Here is a 25,793-nt window from a genome sequence, read left to right as displayed (position 1 = left end):
GGCCCCGCCCCTCACGCGGCCTTCTTCCGCGTCGCCGCAGTCTGCTGGGTGCAAACTGAGCTCATGCGGTTTCCACGCAGTGCTCTCTGTGGTCGCCAGTGCTTTTAGCCACGTGGACCTCTCCTGGCGCGCCGTCCTCACGTGGTTTCCGCACCGGCTGGGAATTGCTGCGTTTGCAACTTTTCTGCGCGCCCCCAGCTTTGTGCTCCGTTCCTATGGCGGCCCTGGTGTTGGAGGATGGGTCGGTCCTGCAGGGCCAGCCCTTTGGGGCCGCTGTGTCGACTGCCGGGGAAGTGGGTAAGCAAGCCCGGGCCGGCTGCCCACCTCATCCCACTCTCTGCTGCCTCTCTCTGCCCAGCCTGCCCTGCCCAGACCCCGCCATTTTCCCGCCTGCGCACCCCCTCCCCCCATTCGGTGCCCATGTCTCCAGCCCAGCTCATTTCATCCCTCACGGTCAAGACAGCCTCCGTTGGGGCATTCTCATCGCGCGGGGCAGTTTTCCGAAGGGTGCCCTGCCTAAGCCCCAGCCCTCCTCTTTCTTGCAGTGTTTCAAACTGGCATGGTCGGCTACCCTGAGGCCCTCACTGACCCTTCCTACAAAGCACAGATCTTAGTGCTGACATATCCTCTGGTCGGCAACTATGGCATCCCCCCAGATGAAGTGGATGAATTCGGTCTCAGCAAGGTAGCCACACTCAATGTTTTCTCTACATTCCTTTTCAAGTCAGTAATTAGTGATGAGATTGACATTCTGCTAGGCATCCTAGAGAGGACAAAGATACACACAGAAGTGATAAGACAAGTACTACGCAGAGCTTGTTAAGTGTTTTGAGAGGCACGGAGTGCTGCTGGAGGCCAAGCCAGAGAATCTGGACTTTGGTAAGGAACCAGTGAAGACTTCTTAGCAGCAGAGTCGTGTGATGGGAGCAATGCTTTAAGATTATATAGATTAGTGGGAAAGAGACGGGAAACTAGGGTCACACTCCTCCCAGTGACAGCGGGTCCCTACCAAACCAGTGAAGTTGATTATCATCTCTTAAGCCTACTTTCTTTACCTTGCCTCATTTTCTACCACTTTTCAGGAAAGCTCTTACCTCTAGATAAGAAAAAAGTTAGTTTCCTCCCACAGTGAGGTTTCCCCTATTCGTCCTCTGAAATTTGGAAACTAGGTTGCCTTCTGAGAGTTCAAGTAATAAAAAAATCGACCCAAGTTAATAGTGGAAGTCACCATAGCCTAGGTACAGTACTCCTCAAAATTCTTTTTGTCCTAATTCCAGCTTACTGAGCCCTTAATTATTAATTTGCCTTCCCAGTCACCCTGACACTTAGGAGAGGGAGCTCCAGGTGAGGGACACACTTGTTATTCTTGGAAAGGACCATCCCTCATCACAAACCTATAAATAGACTACATTGTAGTTTATGGTGTAGTATCTCAGTTAACGTATGTCAGTCTTCAGCTTTGTCAACTGGACACACTGACAAAATTGAGTTCATAAACCTGCATAACTGAGGCTCTGACAGAACTAGAGTGAGTAAGGCCTCCTGGAGCCACCAACCCACCACAGATGCTTTTGTGGCACATATGCTGTAAATGCACTTGTCCGCGGGCAGACTAGTTCACCTAGTGGTGAGGGTTCTGCCGAACTCTCCTTCAGATCTCTAAAGAGCGGTCTCAATATCCATCTTCCTTTAAACCTTTAACTGCTAAGCAGATAGAATTTAAATAAGCCACTCCCTCCCACATAAAGGAACTGTTTCTCTATTTACTTAAGTGCTTACCTGTTGCGTAGCCAATTTGTGTTATCTTTTGTCTTTAACAGTGATCGTCTATGAAGAGGGGAGATATAATCATGCCTAATATTGTACCCTGAACCCTTGTTTTTATTTAGTAGTGTGTTGTGCACCTACCACTCTTACACTCTGTTTTTGTCACACTCTGTAATTATGATCTTGTTTATTTACATGTTACCTTATTAATTCTCAGGTTCCCTAAGTGGCAGATTAACATTGTGAAGACAGGGACCTTGTTTTTTTCATGTTCACTGCTCCTGCCCCAGCATCTGTTACAATGTCTGGCGCCAAGTGGGCACTCAGTAAATATTCGTTGACTGCTATCATACGTCAGGCACCTTGCTCTTGAGTTCACAGTTCTGTGAGGAAGACACTGACGCATTCATCATACAGTATAAATAGCAAGAACAGTGGAAATAAAGTGAGCTTAGGGGAGCTCCAGGGAGGAGGCACAAGCTGCCGTGGGTGAGTGGGGTAGCTTCACAGAAGAGGAGATTTGTGATCTCAGTTTTGGGTAAAAGAAAAGGAAAAAGGAAAATGACACTTTCAGTTATTAAATAGGCACCCTGGGCCCATGGGTTCATTGTTTCATATGGATGACAGCATTATTGGTAAAGGGCAAAAGCATGAGGTGCTTGGTGTGTTCAAGGAATGACAGGTCATTCAGTGTGTGTGAAAGGGTCCATGCTGTACAGTGGTAAAAGATGACGGGCAGTTATGTGGCCTTGGGCTCCTCATGATTATGTCCTTCTATTAACAGTGGTTTGAATCCTCGGGGATCCATGTAGCAGGACTGGTGGTAGGAGAGTGCTGCCCCACGCCCAGCCACTGGAGTGCCGCCTGCACCCTGCACGAGTGGCTGCAACAGCATGGCATACCTGGCCTGCAAGGTATGGCATGAGCATAGGTGTATCTGGGCAGAGCACAGATTCCTGGATGGAAAGAATCAAGAGAAGATCTCTGTGCACTATTGGGACTTGAGTCCGAGGTTGTAGTAGGATGTATCTAATTTGGAAAGTTTAGATTGGAGTCCAGGGCTGGGGGAAGAAACAGCTCTTGCTCAGATGGAAAATTTCAAACATACAATAGGAGAGAATAGTATAATGAACCCCTAGCTTCTATAATCATCAACTCAGGGCTCAGCTTATTTCATCACCACTACTGTAACCTCTAGATTAATTTGAAGCAAATCTCAGATATTGTATCATTTCATCCACAAATAGTTCAATATCTATGAAAAAGGAATCCTTTTTAAAATATGACCACAATAACATCATTTCTTTAAAAAATTAACAGTAATTACTTAATATCAAATATCCATGCAATGTTTAAAATTTTCTAGAAATTTTTTTTTTGAGGAAGATTAGCCCTGAGCTAACTGCTGCCAGTCCTCATCGTTTTTGCTGAGAAAGACTGGCCCTGAGCTAACATCCATGCCCATCTTCCTTTACTTTCTATGTGGGACACCTACCACAGCATGGAGTGCCAAGCGGTGCCATGTCCACACCCAGGATCCGAGCCAGTGAACCCCGGGCTGCCGAAGCACAATGTGCGCACTTAATTGCTACGCCACCGGGCCAGCCCCAGTCCCCTTTTTGGTGAGGAAGATTGGCCCTGAGCTAACATCCGTGCCCATCTTCCTCTACTTTGTATGTGGGATGCCTGCGACATCATGGCGTGCCAAGCAGTGCCGTGTCTGCACCCAGGATCTGAACTGGCAAACCCCGGCTGCCAAAGCAGAATGTGCAAACTTAACCGCTGTGCCACCAGGCCGAACCCTAAAATTTTTTTTTTTTTACTGTTTGTCTGTTTGAATCTGGATCTGAACAAGATCCATACATTGCATTTTGTTGATGTTTCTCTTTAATCTATGGGCCTTGTAACCTATTTGACAAAAACAGATCAGTTTTCCTTTAGAGTATCCCATAGTCTGCAGTTTGTTAATTATATTCCTATAGTGTCATTTACTATGTTCTTCTGTCCCTTGGTGTTATATTCTGTAAACGGAGAAATCAGGAGTCACAGTTCAACTCAGATGTGATATTTTTGGCAAGAGTATTTCATGGTAGTATACTCCATCAGGATGGCCCAGAATTTTGATGCCCATAGAACAGCCGTGTGTGACTCAGGGCTCTGGAATGGAAGTGCTCCTGGAAGTCTAACCTCATGGATGAGTTGGGGGAGTGTAATCTCAGAGGGTGCTCTTTTGACAGGAGTGGACACTCGGGAGCTGACGAAGAAGTTACGAGAGCAAGGGTCTCTTCTGGGAAAGCTGGTCCAGGATGGGACAGATCCTGCAGCCCTGCCATTCTTGGACCCCAATGCCCGCCCCCTGGTGCCAGAGGTCTCCATTAAGGTACAGAGGTAGAGTGGGAGAGTGTTGCAAGCTGTAGCACAGTAGCTATCTTCTGCCTATAACTGGGGTGAATATTTGAGGAAGAATCAAAAGAGGCCTCAAAGGTGTGGGTTGGTGTGTGCATATCGATACCCATGGATCACAGCTGCCAACAATTGCCCGTTGTTCCTTAGGCTCCACGGGTATTCAATGCAGGAGGTACTCCTCGGATCCTTGCTTTAGACTGTGGCCTCAAGTATAATCAGATCCGATGCCTGTGCCAGCGTGGGGCTGAGGTCACTGTGGTACCGTGGGACCACGTGTTAGACAGCCAGGGTGAGTAGCTGGGGTCTGTACAGGCCCACAGACAACAGCATGGGGGGAAATCAGTCCCTTGGTCCAGTTGCTAAAATCAATGTGAATTGCATGGAAGAAGGTGGAGATAAGGGCTTTTGCTCTACTGGTAAGGGCTGCAAGTATGTCTCTCTGGTTGAACTACTGGTTTTGATGTCATCTTTTCTGCCCTCTCCAGAGTATGAGGGTCTCTTCCTGAGTAATGGCCCTGGTGATCCCGCCTCCTATCCTAGTGTGGTATCCGCACTGAGCCATGTCTTATCTGAGCCTAATCCCCGGCCTGTCTTCGGGATCTGTCTGGGACACCAACTGTTGGCCTTAGCCATTGGGGCCAAGACTTACAAGATGAGGTAGGACGTGTGGGAAGAGGAAGGGCCCACACTGCTGACATAAGGGGTGGGGAGTCTTGGGAATAGAAATAGAGTTGGTGTTTATTAGTGTTAAAACAGGAGCAGGGGCTGATGAGAGTCGTGAGACCAATAAGAGTTGGGTTTGGTACAGCGGTGGAGGGAGAGTGAAAGGCCTGTGACTCAGCATACTTCCATCTCCAGATACGGGAACCGCGGCCATAATCAGCCATGCTTACTGGTGGGCTCTGGGCGCTGCTTTCTGACATCCCAGAACCATGGGTTTGCTGTGGAAACAGACTCACTGCCAGTAGGCTGGCTTCCTCTCTTCACCAATGCCAACGATCATTCCAGTGAAGGCATTGTACATGACAGCCTGCCCTTCTTCAGGTGAGCCTGGGTGATTCTGGCAGGGTGACTGGTTCTGTACAGCTTTGAAGCCTCCTGTGACTTGAAGATGAAAAAGTAAAGCACAGAAGTGGACCCCAGTTGTCTATCCCACTGCCCTCCTCCTAGGCTGCCAGTGCCCAGGGTGGTGATGATGACAGGTTTCCTAATCCAATCTCTTCAACAGTGTCCAGTTTCACCCAGAGCACCGAGCTGGCCCTTCAGATATGGAACTTCTTTTTGATATCTTTCTGGAAACTGTGAAAGAAGCCACAGCTGGAAACCCTGGGGGCCAGACAGGTAAGTGCCTCAGCAAATCTGGGCTGTGGAACTAAGAACAGGGTCAGATTTTGGGGAGGTTAAGGGGGTGGGGTGGGAAGGCAACCAAGCCAAGGTAATGCATTTATGTTTCTATTGAAAGGAACTCCAGAGTCATGAGTCCTGGGTTCTGGTTCTGCCTCTGCCACTCACTAGAGGCATGGCTTATTCTGGATTCTTCTGTAAAGGGAGGGGGTTAATCTAGATGATCACTCATGTCTCATTCAGCTCTAACATTCTATGACTTTTTTTGCCTCCGCAGTTCGAGAACGGCTGGCTGAGCGCCTCTGTCCCCGTGGAATTCGCACCCCAGGCTCGGGGCTTCCACCACCACGAAAGGTTCTGATCCTGGGCTCAGGGGGCCTCTCCATTGGGCAAGCTGGAGAGTTTGACTACTCAGGCTCTCAGGTAAAGCGTGTCCGTCCCCACCCCTCTGGATGTGTGACCCTCAGGAGTGGATAGAGTCTTACGGAGAAGGGCTGAGACATGAACATTGGTTGTAGGGAGGAAATGAAACAAGATCTGGGGAATGTGTGGAAAGGTGAGGTGGTGAGGAACAGAAGTCAGTTATTAGGGACTAAGAGTACAGGGAGGGAAAGAAGAGGAAGAGAAAGGCCAGTCTAAAGCTGTTTACAATCTTTTTTCTGCAGTTGAAGCTGATATGCCATTTTTGTTCCTCTAGGCAATCAAGGCCCTGAAGGAGGAAAACATCCAGACATTGCTGATCAACCCCAACATTGCCACAGTGCAGACCTCCCAGGGGCTAGCAGACAAGGTCTATTTCCTTCCCATAACACCTCACTACGTAACCCAGGTATGACTAGGGTAAGGCTGGACTGAGGAGGGGACCCATGCGGACAGGGGATCCTGTGGTCACTCTGGGTTTCTAAACTTCTTTGATCCACTCCCTAACCCCAGGGTCTTAATGCCTGTTGTTCTTCTCTCCTTCCTCAGGTGATCCGTAATGAGCGCCCGGATGGCGTGTTGCTGACTTTTGGGGGCCAGACAGCCCTGAATTGTGGTGTGGAGCTCACCAAGGCTGGAGTGCTAGCTCGGTATGGGGTCCGGGTCCTGGGTACACCTGTGAAGACCATTGAGCTGACTGAGGATCGACGTGCCTTTGCCTCAAGGATGGCAGAGATCGGAGAGCATATAGCCCCCAGTGAGGCGGCAAATTCTCTTGAACAGGTTCGCGGGGTGGTTGGGAAAAGGTAGAATGTGTCATTTTCTTTATATCTTATTTTTTTCTGGGACCAGGAACCTTCTGCACAGCAGGCATTCAAGGCCTAATCTGTTGTTTGTCTCTTCTGCTCATTGCAGGCCCAGGCAGCCGCCGAGCGATTAGGGTACCCTGTGCTAGTGCGTGCAGCCTTTGCCCTGGGTGGCCTAGGCTCTGGCTTTGCCTCCAACAAGGAGGAACTCTCTGCTCTTGTGGCCACAGCTTTTGCCCATACCAGCCAAGTGCTGATAGACAAGTCCCTGAAGGGATGGAAGGAGATTGAGTATGAGGTGGTGAGAGACGCCTATGGCAACTGTGTCACGGTGAGTGATGAAGGAAGGGTGGGGTTAGTGTCAGGCAGTATGAGTGCTTGTAAGAGCAGAAACCAGGGCTTGGGTCTTTGAGGGTTCGATGTCACTCAGAACCAGGATGGGTGGCAGAGGCAACAGAACCTTGGGACTCAGCCTTCTGCCTCTCCTGACTCCCTTTGGCAGTGACCTCCCTAGGACCCTCCCTTCACAGGTGTGTAACATGGAGAACTTAGACCCACTGGGCATCCACACTGGTGAGTCCATAGTGGTGGCTCCGAGCCAGACGCTGAATAACAGGGAGTACCAGCTGCTGCGGCAGACGGCCATCAAGGTGACCCAGCACCTTGGAATCGTTGGGGAGTGCAATGTCCAGTATGCCTTGAACCCCGAGTCTGAGCAGGTGAGACTCTAGGCCCTGGAGCCGATAGTCTAGCTATTGGACATTCTTCCATAATTTTGGGGCCTCAAGGCTGAGAGGCCTTTAGGCCCCAAAGACACTTGAGCAGAAGCTGGGATTGTCTTTGGTAGGGTTGGGTCATAGGGACAAGGGGGCAATTTTGCTCTCCATCCCTTCAGGGGGAGCTTTATTTTCTTGCCTTTCTGAGACCTCTCCTAGGTGAGCTTTCTTGGCCAGTTACCTTGTGACTCTTTCTCTGGTCTCTTTTTAGTATTACATCATCGAAGTGAATGCCAGGCTCTCCCGCAGCTCTGCCCTGGCCAGTAAAGCCACAGGCTATCCACTGGCCTATGTGGCAGCCAAGCTGGCTTTGGGCATCCCTCTGCCTGAGCTCAGGTACAAGGGTTGGGGAGAGATCAGGGAGGCAAGGGCATGGGGAGCTGAAGAAAATGTTCATGGGATGGGGAATACGAAAAGGACGTTGACCTGGATGTGTGGGGGTGGAGAGAGCTATCTGGAAGCTCCCCCTTTACATCTGCTGCTCTGTCCTTTTGCCACTCCTACCTGATGGCTCCCAGTAACTCAGTGACAGGAGGAACAGCAGCCTTTGAACCCAGCCTGGATTATTGTGTGGTGAAGATTCCTCGCTGGGACCTCAGCAAGTTCCTCCGTGTCAGCACAAAGATTGGCAGCTGCATGAAGAGCGTTGGTGAGAGAGACATGCCCCAAGAGACCTCTCCCTAGATCACCCACGGGGTCCCACCCATCTCAAGAATCTAGGATGTTATAGAGTTAGTTCCCTGGCATGGCCTTTCAGCTTCTATATTAGCAGCTGAATTCATGGGAACGCAGTTCTCAGAATAGGGACATTTCAAACTGAGATAGTAGTCCTCATCAGGAGTGGGGCTCAAAGGCATCTGGAAACTATGTCAGAATAGACATGCCACCTCCACTTCCTGATGGCATGTCAGAATCTCTGGAATGGGGTGGTACCCATCAGACTGTCTCATCTTCTCATTTTACAAATGAGCAAACTGAGGTGCTTACAGAAGGAAAATGTCACGGCTGAGTAGAGGGCAGAGCCAAGAACTGAAAGCTAGACCTGGTCCCTAGTTGCGTGTTCCTGTTACCCTACATTGCCTGTCGTCGGTGAGACAGTTCTGTGAAATGGCACCACAGCGTTTCATGGCGTTTTGCCCATGGCCTCATTACTAGGTGTTCACGCCGGTGACATTTTGTTTTCCATGCTTGTTTAAATACTGATGTTTCAGGGAAATGATGACTGCTGTTTTCCTGTGAACTTTCGAAATCCAAGTCAGCACAGTGGCAGCCATTCTTAGCATATCTCCCCCTCTGGGCACTTTTTGCCTGGTCACTAAACGACATTTTTTTTTTTAACACAATGTTTAAGATCAGATCAGGACATCAGAGACTTTTTTCATAAAAACAGAAATTTTGTCCTGAAAAGTGAATGGGTAAATAAACAGCCTCCAAGCAGTGGTAGAGTGTGCTGGAACTGAGTGAATGTGCTTCCCTATAGCATCCCTTTCAGGTTGCCTTAGACTGTCCTCTGAAACATTTTGAGCAAAACAAGCATGCACATGTACCAAAATGCCCCCTGCTAAGGATAAGGGCATTTCATTGTGCTCCAGATTTCCATTAAGAGCATTAGTAGCCTTTAAATAAGTAACTCTAAGCTCAGATATTATTTCAGAATTTTTAGAAATCTTAAAAAAGACTGCCAAGTTGTTCCTTCTGGAGATTAGTTTCTGTTATATGAAAATTATAATAAACATGGGAATGAAGCCATGATTAAATAGTGGCTAAAAGCAGTGGCTTGAAAATAGGACAAAGATTGATTCCTAGATGAGACATTTAAATATTTTACATCTATTCAAGCCACCTTAGAATATGATTTTGTTGGGTAACTTTTTTTAACTTTTATTATAAAGTAAGATACATGAATCATTGACAGATTAGAAAGGACAGTTTAACTGAAGAAGGATAATCACTAGTAGTCTTGTCACACAGAGGTTAATTTGGGTGTATTTATATGAGTCCAGAATTTTTCTAGGCATGCATGTTTTTATTTTACCCAAAATAAAAACTTTTGTAATATAACCACCTTATAAAGGAATTGAATAAAATCATTCATAACCCACTTTCTTAACACTACTATTAGCATCTTGGTTTTTTGGAAAAAAAATTTTTTTTTTTTCTGGTGAGGAAGTTTGGCCCTGAGCTAACATCTGTTACCAATCTTCTTCTTTTTGCTTGAGGAAGATTGTTGTTGAGTTAACATCTGTGGCAGTCTTCATCTGTCTTGTGTGTGGGATGCTGCCACAGCATGGCTTGATGAGTGGTGTGTGAGTCCCCTTCCGGGATCCTAACCGGCAGACCCCGGGCTGCCAAAGTAGAGTGCATGAATTTAACCGGTACGCCACTGGGCTGGCCCCTCGAAAAATTTTTTAAAGAAGCAACTATTAGGATTGTAAATAGAAAAATACAATTGGCAAGAAATACTTGGAGACCCTAGGGTAAATTGTCAGAGGATGTGAACAAAACTTTGCAGAAGAGGAAATCAATAAGCAAACCTGGTCGGGGGGAGGAAATTTCCTCTTATTAATAAACGGAAATCTAGTTAAAATAAAACAGTACTTTTGCTTATTAGTAAAAGTTGTTTAAAATGACTATACATACTTCGTAGAAAGTTGGTTGGACTTATACTTTGTAAAGCAGAAACTTCCACAAAGCAATTAATAGTTATCAAGGGCCAGAAAATTTGTCTTACTCATTGCCCCTGCACTTCTGAAAATTTATCCTAAGGAGATAATCCAAAGCACAGAAAACATCACGGCCTCACTTAGAACGATGAACACTTTAAATGTCCTTCAGTAAGTGAGCAGTTAAATTATGATAGTCATACAGGAATTAAACTGCTGGCAGTGTCACATAGCAATGAGGGAACATGCTTATGATGAGGGAAAATGCAGGATAGAACTTGTTTGTACACTATAATCATATATAAAACATACATCTGAAAAATGTCCAGAAAGAAATACTCTAAAATGACAGTTGTAAATGTGGTTAGCTCTGGCTGGATTCAAAGAGTAGTGAGATCATCTTCCTGTTATCCAGACTTCTTAAAAGTTTTAAAGGATGAGACAGACCCCAGATGGTGTCATCACAGTATGAGTAAAGCAACCCAGATAACTGGAGACCCACCAGTGGTTGGGCCACTGTGATGGGCCAATATCCCATCACAAGTGGATGTTTCAGTACCCACGTGCCCATTTTACGCATTTTAATTCCATATTCACTAATAAAACATGAAAATGGTAGGAAGAAGAGCTGCAAGTTTGAGATTTCTCAATAATGAAACACCATAAATCCCACCACTATGGGACTTGCCCTGAGAACCTTCTGGAGGCTTGACTGTAAACCATAGACATTCTGGGCGCTCCCTCCCGCAGCCGCCACCTCCCCCTACCCCGTGGGCCCCCAGTCCCCAGGCATTCAGTTCCTACGTCCTATTCCTCCAGGTGAAGTCATGGGCATTGGGCGTTCTTTTGAGGAGGCCTTCCAGAAGGCTCTGCGCATGGTGGATGAGAACTGTGCGGGCTTCGATCACACGGTAAAGCCAGTCAGCGATATGGTAAGTGGCTTCCCTCCCCCTGGCAACACCCCTAAAACAGACCTGCTTCTCTCTGTCCGTGGCCCATGAGCTTGTTACCTGTAGTACCAGCAGTGATCATTATTAGACCTTTGCTGTGTTTTCACTTTGCTGAGAATTTCATGATTTCATCTCATTTATCATTATATGAGGACGTATTATTAGACTTGTTTCTACAGATGAGGAGGTTGAGGCTTAGAGAGGTTGTGGAACTTACTCAAAGCCGCACAGCCAGCAAGGGGCAGAGCCAGGATTTCTATCCAGGGTCTTGCAGTTGCAGAGCCTCTTCTCTGGTCTCTAGTTTCTCTCCTAAGACAGTAGCACTCTTGCTGTCAGGATTTTTGAGGCACTAAAAGTAGATTGGGAATGTTTTGCTTAACATTCTGGCATCCACCTCTGCACAGTCCTTCCATATCCATCTGTCTGCCCTCTCCCCATTAGGAGTTGGAGACTCCAACAGATAAGCGGATCTTCGTGGTGGCAGCTGCTCTGTGGGCTGGCTACTCAGTGGAGCGCCTGTACGAACTCACACGCATCGATCGGTGGTTCCTGCACCGAATGCAGCGGATCATAGCACACACCCAGCTGCTGGAACAACATCGTGGACAGCCTTTGCCCCAAGACCTGCTGCACCAGGCCAAGCGCCTTGGCTTCTCAGACAAGCAGATTGCCCTTGCGGTTCTGAGGTCAGAGATGGCAGTGAGGGCCTCGGGCTGAGAAACGTGGGGCAGAGAACCTTTATACCAGTGAGGGGCCCTCGGAAGGGAGGGACAGGATCAGGAGCTTTGGGGGCTTCTGACCTTCGTCCCCGGGATATTTCCTCTTTGATCCCTGCCCTGGGATCTCACCCCTCTACTCAGTCCGTACTCCACTCCCAGGGTCTATGTTTCTGACCCTTCTTCTCCTTTAGCACAGAGCTGGCTGTTCGCAAGCTGCGTCAGGAACTAGGGATCTGCCCAGCGGTGAAACAGATTGACACAGTTGCAGCTGAGTGGCCAGCCCAGACAAATTATTTGTACCTAACATACTGGGGCACCAGCCATGACCTCACCTTTCGAACGCCTCATGTCCTGGTCCTTGGTTCTGGTGTCTACCGTATCGGCTCCAGCGTTGAGTTTGACTGGTGTGCTGTGGGCTGCATCCAGCAGCTCCGAAAGGTCTAAGAGCTAGTCTTTCATACCGTTTTCTCTACTCTTCTATTCAGCTCCAGCATTTGCCTTCCACCCACACTTAATTCTTGAACTTTCTATTAGTTGCTGCACCTTACATCTGTCATAGAGCTTTGGGTTGGGGGGGCTCCCCTTAGGCCATCTTGTGCCCCACATGGGGCATGTATCTCCTCTCCAACACTTTGTACCTACTTCTCAGATATGTACAGTGCTGGTCCTACTTCCTTCCCAAGGCAGGTGTCCTGTACAGCTATTTCAGAGGAAGCTGAGGTGGTACTCTCTGAAGTAGGGGCTTTGGCTTAGTTTCTCCATGTTCCTCCTCCCACCTAATTGCTAAATATCATTCCCCTCCCTATTGCAGATGGGGTATAAGACCATCATGGTGAACTACAACCCAGAGACAGTCAGCACCGACTATGACATGTGCGACCGACTCTACTTTGATGAGATCTCTTTTGAGGTGAGAGGGATGAAGGCTACCCATTAGCCTAGGTGGCCAGGGCCAAGTGGGAGTGGCTACTGACCTAAGATTCTTTGGAACTTGTGGGATTTGAGGGGAAGTGGGTGGAGGGTGAGGAGCAATGAGCAAGAGGGTTCAGATCCCTGACCCCGCTTGTTACCGCCATTTGTCTCCTCCTGCACTGTAGGTGGTGATGGACATCTATGAGCTGGAGAACCCTGAAGGCGTGATCCTGTCCATGGGTGGCCAGCTGCCTAACAACATGGCCATGGCTTTGCATCGGCAACAGTGCCGGATACTGGGCACCTCCCCTGAATCCATCGACTCAGCTGAGAACCGTTTCAAGTTCTCCCGGCTCCTTGACACCATTGGTATCAGCCAGCCTCAGTGGAGGGAGCTCAGTGACCTAGAGGTGAGCTGGAACCTGGTGGGGGCTGGAGGCTAGATGATGTCAGGGGTGTGTGACCAACCCAGCTAAGCTCCCTGCACCCTTAGTCTGCTCGCCAGTTCTGCCAAACAGTGGGGTACCCTTGCGTGGTACGCCCCTCCTATGTGCTGAGTGGTGCTGCTATGAATGTGGCCTACACCGACGGGGACCTGGAGCGCTTCCTGAGCAGCGCAGCCGCCGTCTCCAAGGAGCACCCTGTGGTCATCTCCAAGTTCATCCAGGAGGCCAAGGTAGGAGGCTGCAGACAAGTCTCCGAGGGCAGGCTTCCAGCCTTAGAGACTTCCCTCTCTGGTCCTGCAGAAATTTGTAGGCACAGGGGGCTGGGAAGGATGGATTGTGCCAGGGCTTCTCAAGGAAGGGACATCCTGAAGCAAGTGGGAAAGGAAGATGGCCCTTGCCCATTGCCCTGTGTGCCCCCACTAGGAGATTGATGTGGATGCTGTGGCCTCTGATGGCGTGGTAGCAGCCATTGCCATCTCTGAGCATGTGGAGAATGCAGGTGTGCATTCAGGCGATGCCACACTGGTGACCCCACCACAAGACATCACTGCCAAAACCCTGGAGCGGATCAAAGCCATTGTGCATGCTGTGGGCCAGGAGCTGCAGGTCACGGGACCCTTCAATCTGCAGCTCATTGCCAAGGTAGTAAGAGGGGGCTAAAGGAAGGGACTAGAGGGCCACAGCGCCAGGGATCCCTGCTCTGTTTCCTGCCCTCATCAGAATAGGCAGGACAGCTGGAGGGAAAGGGTCATGGCTAGGGCCCACGTTGTTGTCAGGCTTTGTGACAGTAAGTCACCCTGACCCCTGTCCCGGGCTGATTACCCACAGAACGGTGAGTGAGGGGAAGAGTCAAGGTCAGTGGAGTAGTGGCAGCAAGCCCAGCCTGCGGAAGGCCTGACCAATCCCTCTCTGCCCCAGGACGACCAGCTGAAAGTTATTGAATGCAACGTGCGTGTCTCTCGCTCCTTCCCCTTCGTCTCCAAGACACTAGGCGTGGACCTAGTAGCCTTGGCCACACGGGTCATCATGGGCGAAAAAGTGGAACCTGTGGGGCTCATGACTGGCTCTGGAGTCGTGGGGGTAAAGGTACGGAGGAGTGAAACCCCGGGTTAGGAGTGAGAAGCGGGGAGACAAGTAGTGCAAGAGAGTTCACTTACCCCACATATTCTATGTCAGTCAACACGTAAACCGAGCTCTTACTGTAGGCAGAGCATCGCTGGGCCATGAGGGTGACCAGATAGTCTCTGTCCCTTAGGAGCTTCCGCTCTAGTAACAGGAGACAAGAGAAGTTGGATCCCAAACAGCTTGTTTATAGAACAGTCTGACAAACCACATAGTAAAGATGTAAACAAAATGCTAAAGGAGTTCACAGATGGGAGATGCCAATTCCAAAAGGAGTGACCTGGGAAAGCTTGAGAGAGGAGTTGGTATGTGCACTGAGCCTCGGAGGATGGTCAGGATGTTTGGTTTGCAGAGCTTGTTGAGGAAGTATTCCAAGGCCAAGGAATAGCCTGGTGGAAGCTGAGGGGTGACCCGGAGTGTGTCTGGGAAGCAGCTGACTGACTGGTGTAGGGCACATGTAGGGCAGCGCGGGGAGGCTCACCCTCCTGTTTGGAGGGGACCAAGGAGGGGACCGTGCCTGCCTCTCCTGGTGAGGGGAGGTGGGCCCCATCTGCCTGGGCCTCTCTCACATCCTGCTCCCTCAGGTGCCCCAGTTCTCATTCTCCCGCTTGGCGGGTGCTGATGTGGTGTTGGGTGTGGAGATGACCAGTACTGGGGAAGTGGCCTGCTTTGGGGAGAGCCGTTGCGAGGCCTACCTCAAGGCCATGCTCAGCACTGGCTTTAAGATCCCCAAGAAGAACATCTTGCTGACCATTGGCAGCTATAAGGTACAGAAGCCGGGGGCTGGGAGGTGGGGGCAGATGGCCTTGGCTCTCGGGGCCAGGGCTGACCTTGAAGCAGGAGATGAGAGAAACACATCTCATCCTCCTTCTGCTCGGTTCAGAACAAGAGCGAGCTGCTCCCAACTGTGCGGCTGCTGGAGAGCCTGGGCTACAGCCTCTACGCCAGTCTGGGCACCGCTGACTACTACAACGAGCACGGCGTCAAGGTACCGGGGCTCCCCAGACCGACCCCACACCACCCCGCCTTCATGGCTGTGAAAGCACCAGAGAATTCTCTCCCTTTTCCCTTGCTTTTATTGCTATTGTATAAATCACATATATTCCATGTAGAGCAAGTAGAATATACAGAAAAGAAGAAAGAAAAAAATCCCTTACAGTCTCTTCACCATTGTTACCGTTCCGGTATATTTCCTTCCAGAATTTTGTTTCTATATGTACGCGTGTGTAGGCTCCTTCTGCAGAGTCCTTAGTAACCATAATGTAGATATGTTTCTTGTCAAGAAATATACTTTGCCAGTTGCAAATAGAGGCAGCTCTGGTCCCCACCCTGTCGGTCCTCAGTCTCCTCATGCACTCCTGGGCCACCTCTCCTCCCTTCAAGCTGCCTTCCTTATACCAGCCAAGCTCAGGTTGACCCTGACCTTGTCTCTGGGCCACAGGTAACAGCTGTGGACTGGCACTTTGACGAGGCAGTGGATGGTGAGTGCCCACCACAGCGAAGCATCTTGGACCAGCTGGCAGAGAATCACTTCGAGCTAGTGATTAACCTGTCAATGCGTGGGGCCGGGGGCCGGCGTCTCTCTTCCTTTGTCACCAAGGGCTACCGCACCCGGCGCCTGGCTGCTGACTTCTCCGTGCCCCTCATCATCGATATCAAGTGCACCAAACTGTTTGTGGAGGTAACCAAGACCTAGGTGCTGGGAAGAAGACAGCCAGTGTTAATGGAGGAGGAGGGAGAAGTGAATGTGTCAAGGGGGTGGGAAATCGCAGTATGAAGCAGCCCTGCTAATAATCAAGCTTTGTGGCCACAGAGAGAAGTGTGTATAGAGAGGTAGGAGCCTGGTTTATGGGAAAACCCAGTCCCTACCTACAACTCCCAGGATGCCCTTAAATCAGGTCTGACCATGGTTTTCACCTGCAGGCCCTAGGCCAGATCGGGGCAGCCCCTCCTTTGAAGGTGCACGTTGATTGCATGACCTCCCAAAAGCTTGTGCGGCTACCTGGTAAGTGTATCTCTTGGGAGAACCTGGCTTCTGGACACTAGTAGCAGCTGGCATAGAGATCCTGGGTATGATAGATGATGGCTGTGGGCCCCACTCCCTGCCCTGGACTCTATAGAGTGTGCAGGCCCCAGAATCTTTCTCACTCTGAGCTCTTCTGTTTCTCGATCCACAGTGCCCTTGACTGAGGAACCTTGCCACTTCTTATTTTTATTAGTTGCTGTGAATTTTCCTGCCACCCCAGTTCATCTCCTTGATACCCTTCGCATCTCTGAATCTTCCTCTAATCTTACCATCTCCATGTTCTCCCAGGACTAATTGATGTCCATGTGCACCTGCGGGAACCAGGTGGGACACACAAGGAGGACTTTGCCTCAGGCACAGCTGCTGCCCTGGCTGGGGGTGTCACTATGGTGTGTGCCATGCCTAACACCCGGCCCCCCATCATTGATGCCCCTGCTCTGGCCCTGGCCCAGAAGGTGAGCCCTTGCCTTCCTGCTTCATGTGACCTACATGCCCCCACCAACCTCCCCTGCTTCCCTGAGCCCTACTCCCTCTGTCCTTCCCGAGGGGCCCATGCCACTGGTGCCAGGCTGGCATGGATGCTGATGGGCCTTATCTCCTATGTATTCTCCAGCTAGCAGAGGCTGGTGCCCGCTGTGACTTTGCCTTATTCCTCGGAGCCTCATCAGAAAATGCAGGGACCCTGAGCGCTGTGGCTGGGTCTGCTGCAGGGCTGAAACTGTACCTCAATGAGACCTTCTCGGAGCTGCGGCTGGACAGTGTGGCCCAGTGGATGGAGGTAGGGAGTGGGCATGTGGGAGGAGGCAGCCACACCATGCTTCCTGGCTTGAGGGCCCCACAGAGTGGGTTGCCAGCAGTGAGGAGTCAGGAGAGCCCCATGAGGACTCTGGGCTCTGATGAGCACAGAGAATCAAAGGCTCTGTCCACTCCCTGAGAGTTCTTCCTGCCCCTAGCACTTCGAGACCTGGCCATCGCACCTCCCCATTGTGGCCCATGCGGAGCGGCAGACTGTTGCCGCCATCCTTATGGTGGCTCAACTGACCCAGCGCTCAGTGCACATATGTCACGTGGCACGGAAGGAGGAGGTGAGAGAACACCAGAGGTCCCAGCGCCCCAATGCTTTCCCAGTAGCACAAGAGGTCAGGGTAGTCCTTGGGAGCAAGAGAGGGTCAGGGAAAGCCTGGAGCCAGCACCGTCAGCATGTCTGCCTCGTAACTCTCCTAGAGGAATGGTTGGCTGCAGGGACTTTGTAGGGCAGGGCGTAGAGGGAGGCCTCCTCTACCTCTACCTGTTCTCCCCGCAGATCCTGCTGATTAAAGCTGCAAAGGCACGGGGGCTGCCAGTGACCTGCGAGGTGGCACCCCACCATCTGTTCCTGAGCCGCGATGATCTGGAACGCCTGGGGCCCGGGAAGGGGGAGGTCCGGCCTGAACTTGGCTCCCGCCAGGATGTAGAGGCCCTCTGGGAGAACATGGCTGTCATCGACTGCTTCGCCTCAGACCACGGTGAGAGGGCCCAGAATGTGCCTCCTTGACCCAGAAGGGCTCATGCCCCAGCTCAGGGAATCTGGGCCAGCACTCTGGGCTCCACGAGCACTGGGACTTGATCTGAGGGGTACCCCAGCCTCTGTGGTGCCTGGTGTGTGATAGACCTTCATTAATATTCAGGAAAGTAATGAATGAGCAAGTGAGTAAAATTATAAATAAGAGAATATGGGAAGAAGGTGTGGGCCCCAGAAGATGGCAGCAGTCCTGGTTTCCCTATTTTCCAATTTCCAGAAAAAATTAGCCTTAGGGTTGGTGGTGAGACAGTGCAGTCCTGGTGGTGTATGTGACTTCCCAGCTGTGGAGGTCATTGGTCCTGAGGAACATCCTCTTTTTCCTCTCAGCCCCCCACACCTTGGAGGAGAAGTGTGGGCCCCGGCCTCCTCCTGGCTTCCCAGGGCTCGAGACCATGCTGCCCTTGCTGCTGACAGCTGTAAGCGAGGGCCGGCTCAGCCTGGACGACCTGCTGCAGCGACTGCACCACAATCCTCGGCGTATCTTTCACCTGCCCCCACAGGAGGACACCTATGTGGAGGTGTGGGGATGAGGGCTTGGGGTGGGGACCGTCCAACCCTTGGATCTGTTCCATGGTATGGCCCTCTACTAGCCCACCCTGTGACTCTGGGCAGGTGGATCTGGAGCATGAATGGACAGTCCCCAGCTACATGCCCTTCTCCAAGGCCCACTGGACACCCTTTGAAGGGCAGAAGGTGAAGGGCACAGTCCGCCGTGTAGTCCTACGAGGGGAGGTCGCCTATATTGACGGGCAGGTACTTGTGTCCCCCACGCCCTTCCCCACCTTCCCCAGTGCCATTTTTGTCCCACCCAGCAAATCCATGCAGTCCCACTGCCTCCTCCGGCTGCCCTGTATGTGGTGGGCACGGGTACCCAAAGGCAATTTTTCTTCTTGCTGGCTTCCACTCCTTCAGGATCCCAGTCTGGCTCTCTACTCCCTCCTCAGTCACCTGCCTCTGCTTTCTGTCTGCAGGTTCTGGTGCCCCCAGGCTATGGACAGGATGTGCGCAAGTGGCCTCAGGGGGCAGTTCCCCAGCTCACACCCTCAGCCCCTGCTGCCAGTGAGATAACCACGGTATTCATACTGCTTTGGGGCCAGGATGTGGGTATTGCGTGGGTGCAGCCAGGGGCAGGGCTGCAGCATAAACATTTTGATTGGTGGTTGAGGGGTGGAATGCTCTTCACTTGACAGTTAAAATCTCCACCACCCATCTCTCTGTCTACTGCAAAACGTCAAATTAACTCTCAGTTGATGAGGCTATCTGTGAGAAACAGAAGGCCATTATTAACCCAACCAGAGGTATATCTGGGGGCCTGTTGTGGGGCTAGCACACACTTCTAAGAGGCCAGTTTGTCTACCTGTGTCGAGGACAGTGTAGTGGAAGGGTGGAGCTGAGGTGAGATGATGGAGAATGGAGTCCACGTGGACAGTGGGCATTTTGGCTTTTCGTGAGGGATTGAATTTGAGGAGGCGTTGGGTCAGTACTTTTCAAAAGTCTAGGCTCATGTCTCTCCAGACACCCGAAAGGCCCCGCCGGGGCATCCCAGGGCTTCCTGATGGCCGCTTCCACCTGCCACCCCGAATCCACCGAGCCTCTGACCCAGGTCTGCCAGGTAAGGGAGGTCCTGTGACGTGGAGGGTGGGGCCACTTGGGCATAGAGACGTGGAGGGATGGCTCCTCTTCCCACAGTGTCCTGGATGGACCGGTGTTAGGAGTTCAGTGGCCTAGGAGTGGTCAAAGCCCTCCCTTTCCAGCACCTCACCTTTGTCCACTTACCCTGCCCTTCCCACCATCCCTTTATCCTAGTCTGATCCACTGTACCCTCCTTTGCCTAAATCAGTCCACCCAACATGAGGCAGGCATCCCACAGCTTCTTCTCACAGGCCCTTTTTTGTTGTGGGCAGCTGTGTTCCTCCTCCTGGGAGCTGGGAACCCGCAGGGCAGCAGAGAGTGGGGTAAATCCAGGTTGTTGGTTGGTGTGAGCCTGGCCATTCCCCTTGCCTAGGATCCCTTTGTCACCTGGGAGGGCCCTGGGAGGGCACCACTGCTCACACACAATAGCTGTCATGGGAAATCACGTGTCCTCCCTCCCCTAACCTGCTATAGCTACTGTGGTGTGAGTTGGTTTAACACGGACACTGGGATCCAGTGGGGAAGTGGGGGCTCTTCGCAAACCTCCACCACAGGCTTACATCTGTCCTGTCGCCCTGTTGCAGCTGAGGAGCCAAAGGACAAGTCTGCTCGGAAGGCAGCTGAGCCAGGTGAGAGACTGCCCCACAACACACGCTCACCTCGGGGACCTCTGATCTGACCTGGGTAGGAGGAACCCTCTGACCAGTCTCTTCTGTCCCGTCCCTCACTGCAGAGCTGTTGGGAACCCTTGATGGCACCTGCTACCCTCCACCTCCAGTACCTAGACAGGCATCACCCCAAAACCTGGGGACCCCTGGCCTGCTGCACCCCCAGACCTCACCCCTGCTCCACTCATTAGTGGGCCAACACATCCTGTCCGTCCAGCAGTTCACCAAGGATCAGGTGCCTGGGGGAAGGAGGAAGGGGACACCCAGAGCTTTGAGTATCTGGAAAGTTGGGGCTAGGACCTCTGGGGGCCACTGCCTTTCCAGCTGACTCGGAGTCTTTCGTAGATGTCTCACCTGTTCAATGTGGCACACACGCTGCGTATGATGGTGCAGAAGGAGCGGAGCCTCGACATCCTCAAGGTCAGGGTCAGGGCTGTGGGCTGAGTTTCCAGGCCCCTGTGAGCAGGGCTGTGCGGTGGTCAGAGGGATCTCCCTCCCCTACCACAGGTCCCGTCTTGGGAGTCCACACCCTCCACCGCAGGTAACTCGGCCTCTGCTCTGGAACGTCCTGCTGCTCTAGGTCATCCTCTCCCATGTTTGCCTTCCTCTTGTCAATATTTGGCTGACTTGCAAGGCCCTGAGCACCAGCGCGTCAGCCCACCCATTTGGTCACTTGCTCTGTGCTGATGTATTCATGGAGAGAGAGCCAGGAGATTTCCTTCTCTCCTCAGGAATGAGTGTCTCATTCAGACACTTAACAATGGCTCTTTAGAGGTGGAACCTTCAGCTCAGAGTGATACTAATGGTGGAAATAGCAAGGCTACACCAGTCATGGGGAGGGTCGGGGGTTCTCTCAGCTCCCCTCTTGTATAAGCTGGGGAGGCAAGCAGCAGCCTGCGCGTTCCCCAAGATGAACACACACACGTACACATTGACTCTTGCCGTCTCTCCAGGGGAAAGTGATGGCCTCCATGTTCTACGAAGTGAGCACACGGACCAGCAGCTCCTTTGCGGCAGCCATGGCCCGACTAGGGGGCGCTGTGCTCAGCTTCTCAGAAGCCACGTCCTCTGTCCAGAAGGGCGAATCCCTGGCTGACTCAGTGCAGACCATGAGCTGCTATGCTGATGTCGTCGTGCTTCGGCACCCCCAGCCTGGGGCAGTGGAGGTGAGGTTGGCCTTTGCACCAGGACATGATTGACTAAACTGGACCCAGGGATGTGAGGTCCCTTCTGCTCACATTTTCTGTGACTACAAGTCTCAGGTTAGGCCAGATGAGTTGAGGGGGCCCAGGAAGAGTGGGATGGTGCCAGGGAGTGGGGCCACTGAGATGCAGAAGACAGAATTCTCCTTCCTTACTCCCATTTTCACAGCTGGCAGCCAAGCACTGCCGGAGGCCAGTGATCAATGCCGGGGATGGGGTTGGAGAGCATCCCACCCAGGCCTTACTGGACATCTTCACCATCCGGGAGGAGCTTGGGACTGTCAATGGCATGACGGTGAGAGTGGTGGCAGGGGTTGGAGGCCTGCCCGGGGAAGGTGTGGAGAGGGAGGCAGTGGGAAGTAGTTTCTCTGTTCCACAGCATGCTGCATCAAAGGGCCTCCGTCCTGATCCTAAGGCTGCAAGCTTTGAAATGGGATGGGGGGTGCTCAGTCTAGGGGCCCTGTTGGTGATTGGGTTCCTCTGCTAGATCACAATGGTGGGGGACCTGAAGCATGGACGCACAGTGCATTCCCTGGCCTGCCTGCTCACCCAGTATCGTGTCAGCCTGCGCTACGTGGCGCCTCCCAGCCTGCGGATGCCACCAAATGTGTGGGACTTTGTGGCCTCCCGTGGCACCAAGCAGGTAAGGTCCTGGCAGGCCAAGGGGGACATGGGTTAGACAGGCAGAGCCTGGCACTGCATTCAGCCTGGCTCTGCCTCACCCTCCAGGAGGAATTTGAGAGCATTGAGGAGGCGCTGCCTGACACAGATGTGCTCTACATGACTCGAATCCAGAAGGAACGCTTTGGCTCTACTCAGGAGTATGAAGCTGTGAGTGCTGGAGTTTGAGGAGAAGCCAGGGCTGGAGCTGCCAGGCATCCAGACTAGCAACCAGGAAGGCTGGGCCCCAGGAGCTTGATTGGGGCCCCTCAGTTGTGATAGTTCTGTGTGGGTGTGGAGGGGGCCTCAGGGGAGCCCAGCCTTGTGGCCTCATAGCCACCCTTGACCCGAGGCACTGATGGGCCTCCTGTTTGCCTCACAGTGCTTTGGCCAGTTTATACTCACTCCACACATCATGACCCGGGCCAAGAAGAAGATGGTGGTGATGCACCCAATGCCCCGCGTCAATGAGATAAGGTGACACGGTGTCAAAATTGAGGATATGCTGGGGGCTGGCTGTGGAAGGGCACTTAGTCCTGGACAGGCCATCATGGGCTGTGTGGTAACTTTTTTCTTCTCTTGCAGTGTGGAGGTGGACTCAGACCCCCGAGCAGCCTACTTCCGCCAGGCTGAGAATGGCATGTACATACGTATGGCTCTGTTAGCCACAGTGCTGGGCCGCTTCTAGGGCCCGGCTGCTCAGCCTCTTCTCATCAGGCCCAACTGCTGGGCACGGAATCTGGTGCCCCCTACGGGGGCAGCACACCTAGTAGATGCTCTGGGCCATCCAGATAGTTCACATGCTCAGATACGCACACCTGCAGACCACACTTAAAGCACTGGACTGGACTGGAGCTCTCTAGCATGGGGGTGGGGCCCAGTTGGGCCTTTCTCCCTTATTGCACCTCAAATCTGTACAGTGACTTTTCTACTGACTTAGTAAACAGCTGAACTGCTTCTAGTTCCTGCTTCCTTGCTTGTATCTGGCTTCAGCATAGAACATTAAGTGTAACAGGCAGAGCTTTCCTCTAGAAAACCAGAGCAGTTTCCCAAATACGAGAGCGCCACTCTGGGCAGGCTCTTGTTCTGGCCCAGGCTGAGCAGCCAGGCTGAGCATTTTCAGTATGTCTCCTTGGGCTTCTGGCAGGAACCTGGTATTCTGTTGGTGCTCTTTGAGTCTTGCACTACACTGATCCATGTCCAGCCCTCTTTCTTCGGTTAGATTACACTGAAAAGTTCTGACACAAGTCATGGTGAAAGGAAGGCTGAGCAGCTGGGTCCTGACTGCTGAGGTTCCTGGTGCTGTAGGCCTTTTCTCTCCTCTGTCTGGTTAGTCCTCTCCTTCAGTGTCTGAGGTAGCCATTGTGTCCTCAAAACCTCGCCTTGGAGTTCTCCAGCTGCCGTCAGTGTAGGAGCCCCTCCTACATGCTGTCCCTGGGAGCCTCGGTCTGACACTGGACTTTTCAGACTGGCCTAGGGACAGAGGGGCAGACGCCATGGAGGGCTGAGGAGCACTTTGGCTTAGGAACTCCAGGGAGGGGGACTGGGGTGAGTAGCTCATGGATCTTTCGAAGTCTGTGAGCTGTTCGGTTCTGCAAGTTTTAGTAGCATTAGAGAAATTTCTTGATCCAGCAGACTTTAATTTAGCACCCTCTGGGTACAAAGCACCATGTGCAATGGAGGTAGAGGATGAACAAGATAATTCTCACCCTCAATTTTGAGACCTCAGGTGATAGGGCATCCAGTGACTTCTACAGATTGAACTGCCACATGTTGGCACAAGATGGTCCAAACTGTTCCAACATCATTCAGGAAGAACCTACTTCCTGCAGTGAGCTATTAGTGTGTCACAGGCATGGGAAAAGGAGAAGGAACTTGTTTTTTGAAAACTTAGTGTGAGCAGGACCTTTACACATATTCTCATTTAATCTTATACCAACCTTCCAACTGTCTTTAAAGATGCAGAAACTGGCTCAGAAAAGTTACTGGGTGACTTGCCCATAGTCACATAGCTAGGATTCATATACAGGACCACTTGACTTCAAACCCATCTTTTTATTAAAAAGAAAAAAGTCATTTTGGGCTTTAAGGGCCTCCAAAAGCAGTGGGAGAGACAAACCACACAAATCTAAACAACCAGAGAACAAGTCTAAGGTGTCTGTGTGGAGCCACTTTTCAGAAGAGAGATCAGCACAGATCTGGACTCAGAAAGTCCCACGGGAGTTGGGGTTCGGCTGGTTCCAGAGGGAGGGGCAAGCTTTGGCAGGTAGATGGGAAGAGGATGAAGAATCTTACTTCCAGCATAGCTTGAACATCAGAGTGGTAGTTCTGTGTCTGCAGCACTGTGAGGAGATACCCCCAGACCCAGCAGGGCATTTCCACTCCGTATTGTTAGGGTTGAGAGTCTGATGGACCAGACCAAGAGGTTTGGATGTAGATTCCAACAGAAATAGGAACTCATAGCCACAGGTACTGTTTGAAGAATGGTGGGGCTAAGCATAACACCATCTGTTCCTCTGAGATCTCTCCTTTCCCGCTAATGTTAACCCTTCCCAGGCTTTCCAAACCCTGACCCTGAAAAGTTCTCCCTCAGGTGCCTGGAGGGCTTTGTTGGTTGGAAAAGAGAATATCATTTATAGAACCCTTCTACTCATTTCTAGAGCTTCAGTTACTCTTCTTAGGCTATGTGAACAAGTCAGAGATTATTTTCCCAAGTACTTGGGAATCTGTTACACACAAGCTCCCACAGAACTCGGAGAGCCTCATCCTCAAGTAGAAGCACTGTTTGCCGCCAAGCGGCATACACATTCTAGTCAGTTGCTAAGTGGTGGGAGGTGTTCCTGCCCTGATCCTTTCTTTGGCTCTCCTAATCATAACACAGCTCTAAATTGAATAAACTTCTTTCCCTTACAACCAGAAATGAGGTCCTATTACACTGGGAAATAAAAGACACTATCAGCAAGAAATGAAAACAGCCCTTTAAACAAAATACCCGTATCGGAGCCTGTTCCACATCCACTGAGAAACAACTTTAAATGCTCCATGTGATTATAATTAACCATGAAAAATTTTTTTAAATCCTGGTCTTTCTTCCTGAGATACTTAAGAGATTTGATCTATTTCTTTTTTTTTTAAAGTTAACATAGCTCTGTGTGCTAAGCATTGTTGTAGCACTTCACAAATATTGACATTGTTTTTGCCTTTGGATGAACCCCTTACAGATATCTCCCTGTGACAAGAAGTCTGACCTAATATGTTCATTTATTATCACTGCAGAGTCGTTTCCCCCCACCATTCACTGTCTACCCTAGTGAAGAAGAAAATCCCCTCAAAATAGGTATTCCAGTTGGAGCTTTGCCACCTTCATCCTATTCCTGCCTCTTGTCCCGGACAAGCTCTAACCATGGGCAAGTCAGTGCCCCTAGAGCTCTAAGTTGAAAGGCTAGAGTTGGAAGTTCTCAGTGTAACATTGGTAGGTATCTGTAATTCTGGAACAATATCTAGGAGACTCAGGGGGACATTGGCTGGTGGAGGTATAGAACAGAGAAAGAGTGCCAGGATGAAATGAGTGCATAGGGAAGACTAATCTGGCAGCAGCATCTAGACGAGATGGGGATAGCCATTCCACCCCCAGTCACTACTGAGCATCTCCTCTGCGAGGCCGTGAGTTGGTGCTAGGGAGGCAGACCCGAGGAAAGCTGTGCCTCCCTTCA

The 25,793-nt window shown here is 51.1% G+C and overlaps 1 protein-coding gene across 2 annotated transcripts; it reads left to right on the top strand.

Annotated features, from left to right (window-relative positions):
* Nucleotides 1–36: 36 nt before the first annotated feature.
* CAD (carbamoyl-phosphate synthetase 2, aspartate transcarbamylase, and dihydroorotase) lies at nt 37–24,997 on the top strand. Of its 2 annotated transcripts, XM_014850357.3 has the most exons (44): nt 37–297; nt 546–685; nt 2,552–2,681; nt 4,005–4,147; nt 4,321–4,462; nt 4,659–4,830; nt 5,032–5,217; nt 5,402–5,514; nt 5,795–5,940; nt 6,215–6,346; nt 6,487–6,720; nt 6,853–7,074; nt 7,274–7,462; nt 7,731–7,855; nt 8,038–8,168; nt 11,002–11,114; nt 11,574–11,818; nt 12,043–12,289; nt 12,663–12,761; nt 12,949–13,173; nt 13,257–13,439; nt 13,633–13,851; nt 14,128–14,295; nt 14,916–15,098; nt 15,215–15,319; nt 15,773–16,012; nt 16,255–16,336; nt 16,646–16,812; nt 16,971–17,135; nt 17,311–17,442; nt 17,661–17,862; nt 18,246–18,436; nt 18,531–18,671; nt 18,890–18,991; nt 19,434–19,530; nt 20,135–20,179; nt 20,284–20,453; nt 20,564–20,638; nt 21,172–21,384; nt 21,590–21,715; nt 21,908–22,063; nt 22,150–22,251; nt 22,463–22,557; nt 22,666–24,997. In XM_014850357.3, exons 1-44 carry the CDS (start codon nt 216–218, stop codon nt 22,766–22,768), a joined length of 6,678 nt encoding a protein of 2,225 aa, XP_014705843.1. In that variant the 5' UTR covers nt 37–215; the 3' UTR covers nt 22,769–24,997. The 2 variants fall into 2 exon arrangements, with proteins under 2 accessions (XP_014705843.1, XP_070368484.1); XM_070512383.1 differs by lacking the exons at nt 20,135–20,179; nt 20,284–20,453; nt 20,564–20,638; ... (4 more) ...; nt 22,463–22,557; nt 22,666–24,997 and adding an exon at nt 19,823–20,029 and having other exon boundaries at nt 64–297.
* Nucleotides 24,998–25,793: the final 796 nt, after the last annotated feature.

Source organism: Equus asinus, chromosome 6, assembly GCF_041296235.1.
Source record: "Equus asinus isolate D_3611 breed Donkey chromosome 6, EquAss-T2T_v2, whole genome shotgun sequence".
NCBI classification, from domain to species: domain Eukaryota; kingdom Metazoa; phylum Chordata; class Mammalia; order Perissodactyla; family Equidae; genus Equus; species Equus asinus.
Note: the sequence above shows the minus strand (reverse complement) of the source record. Positions and strands in the feature narration are given on the sequence as shown.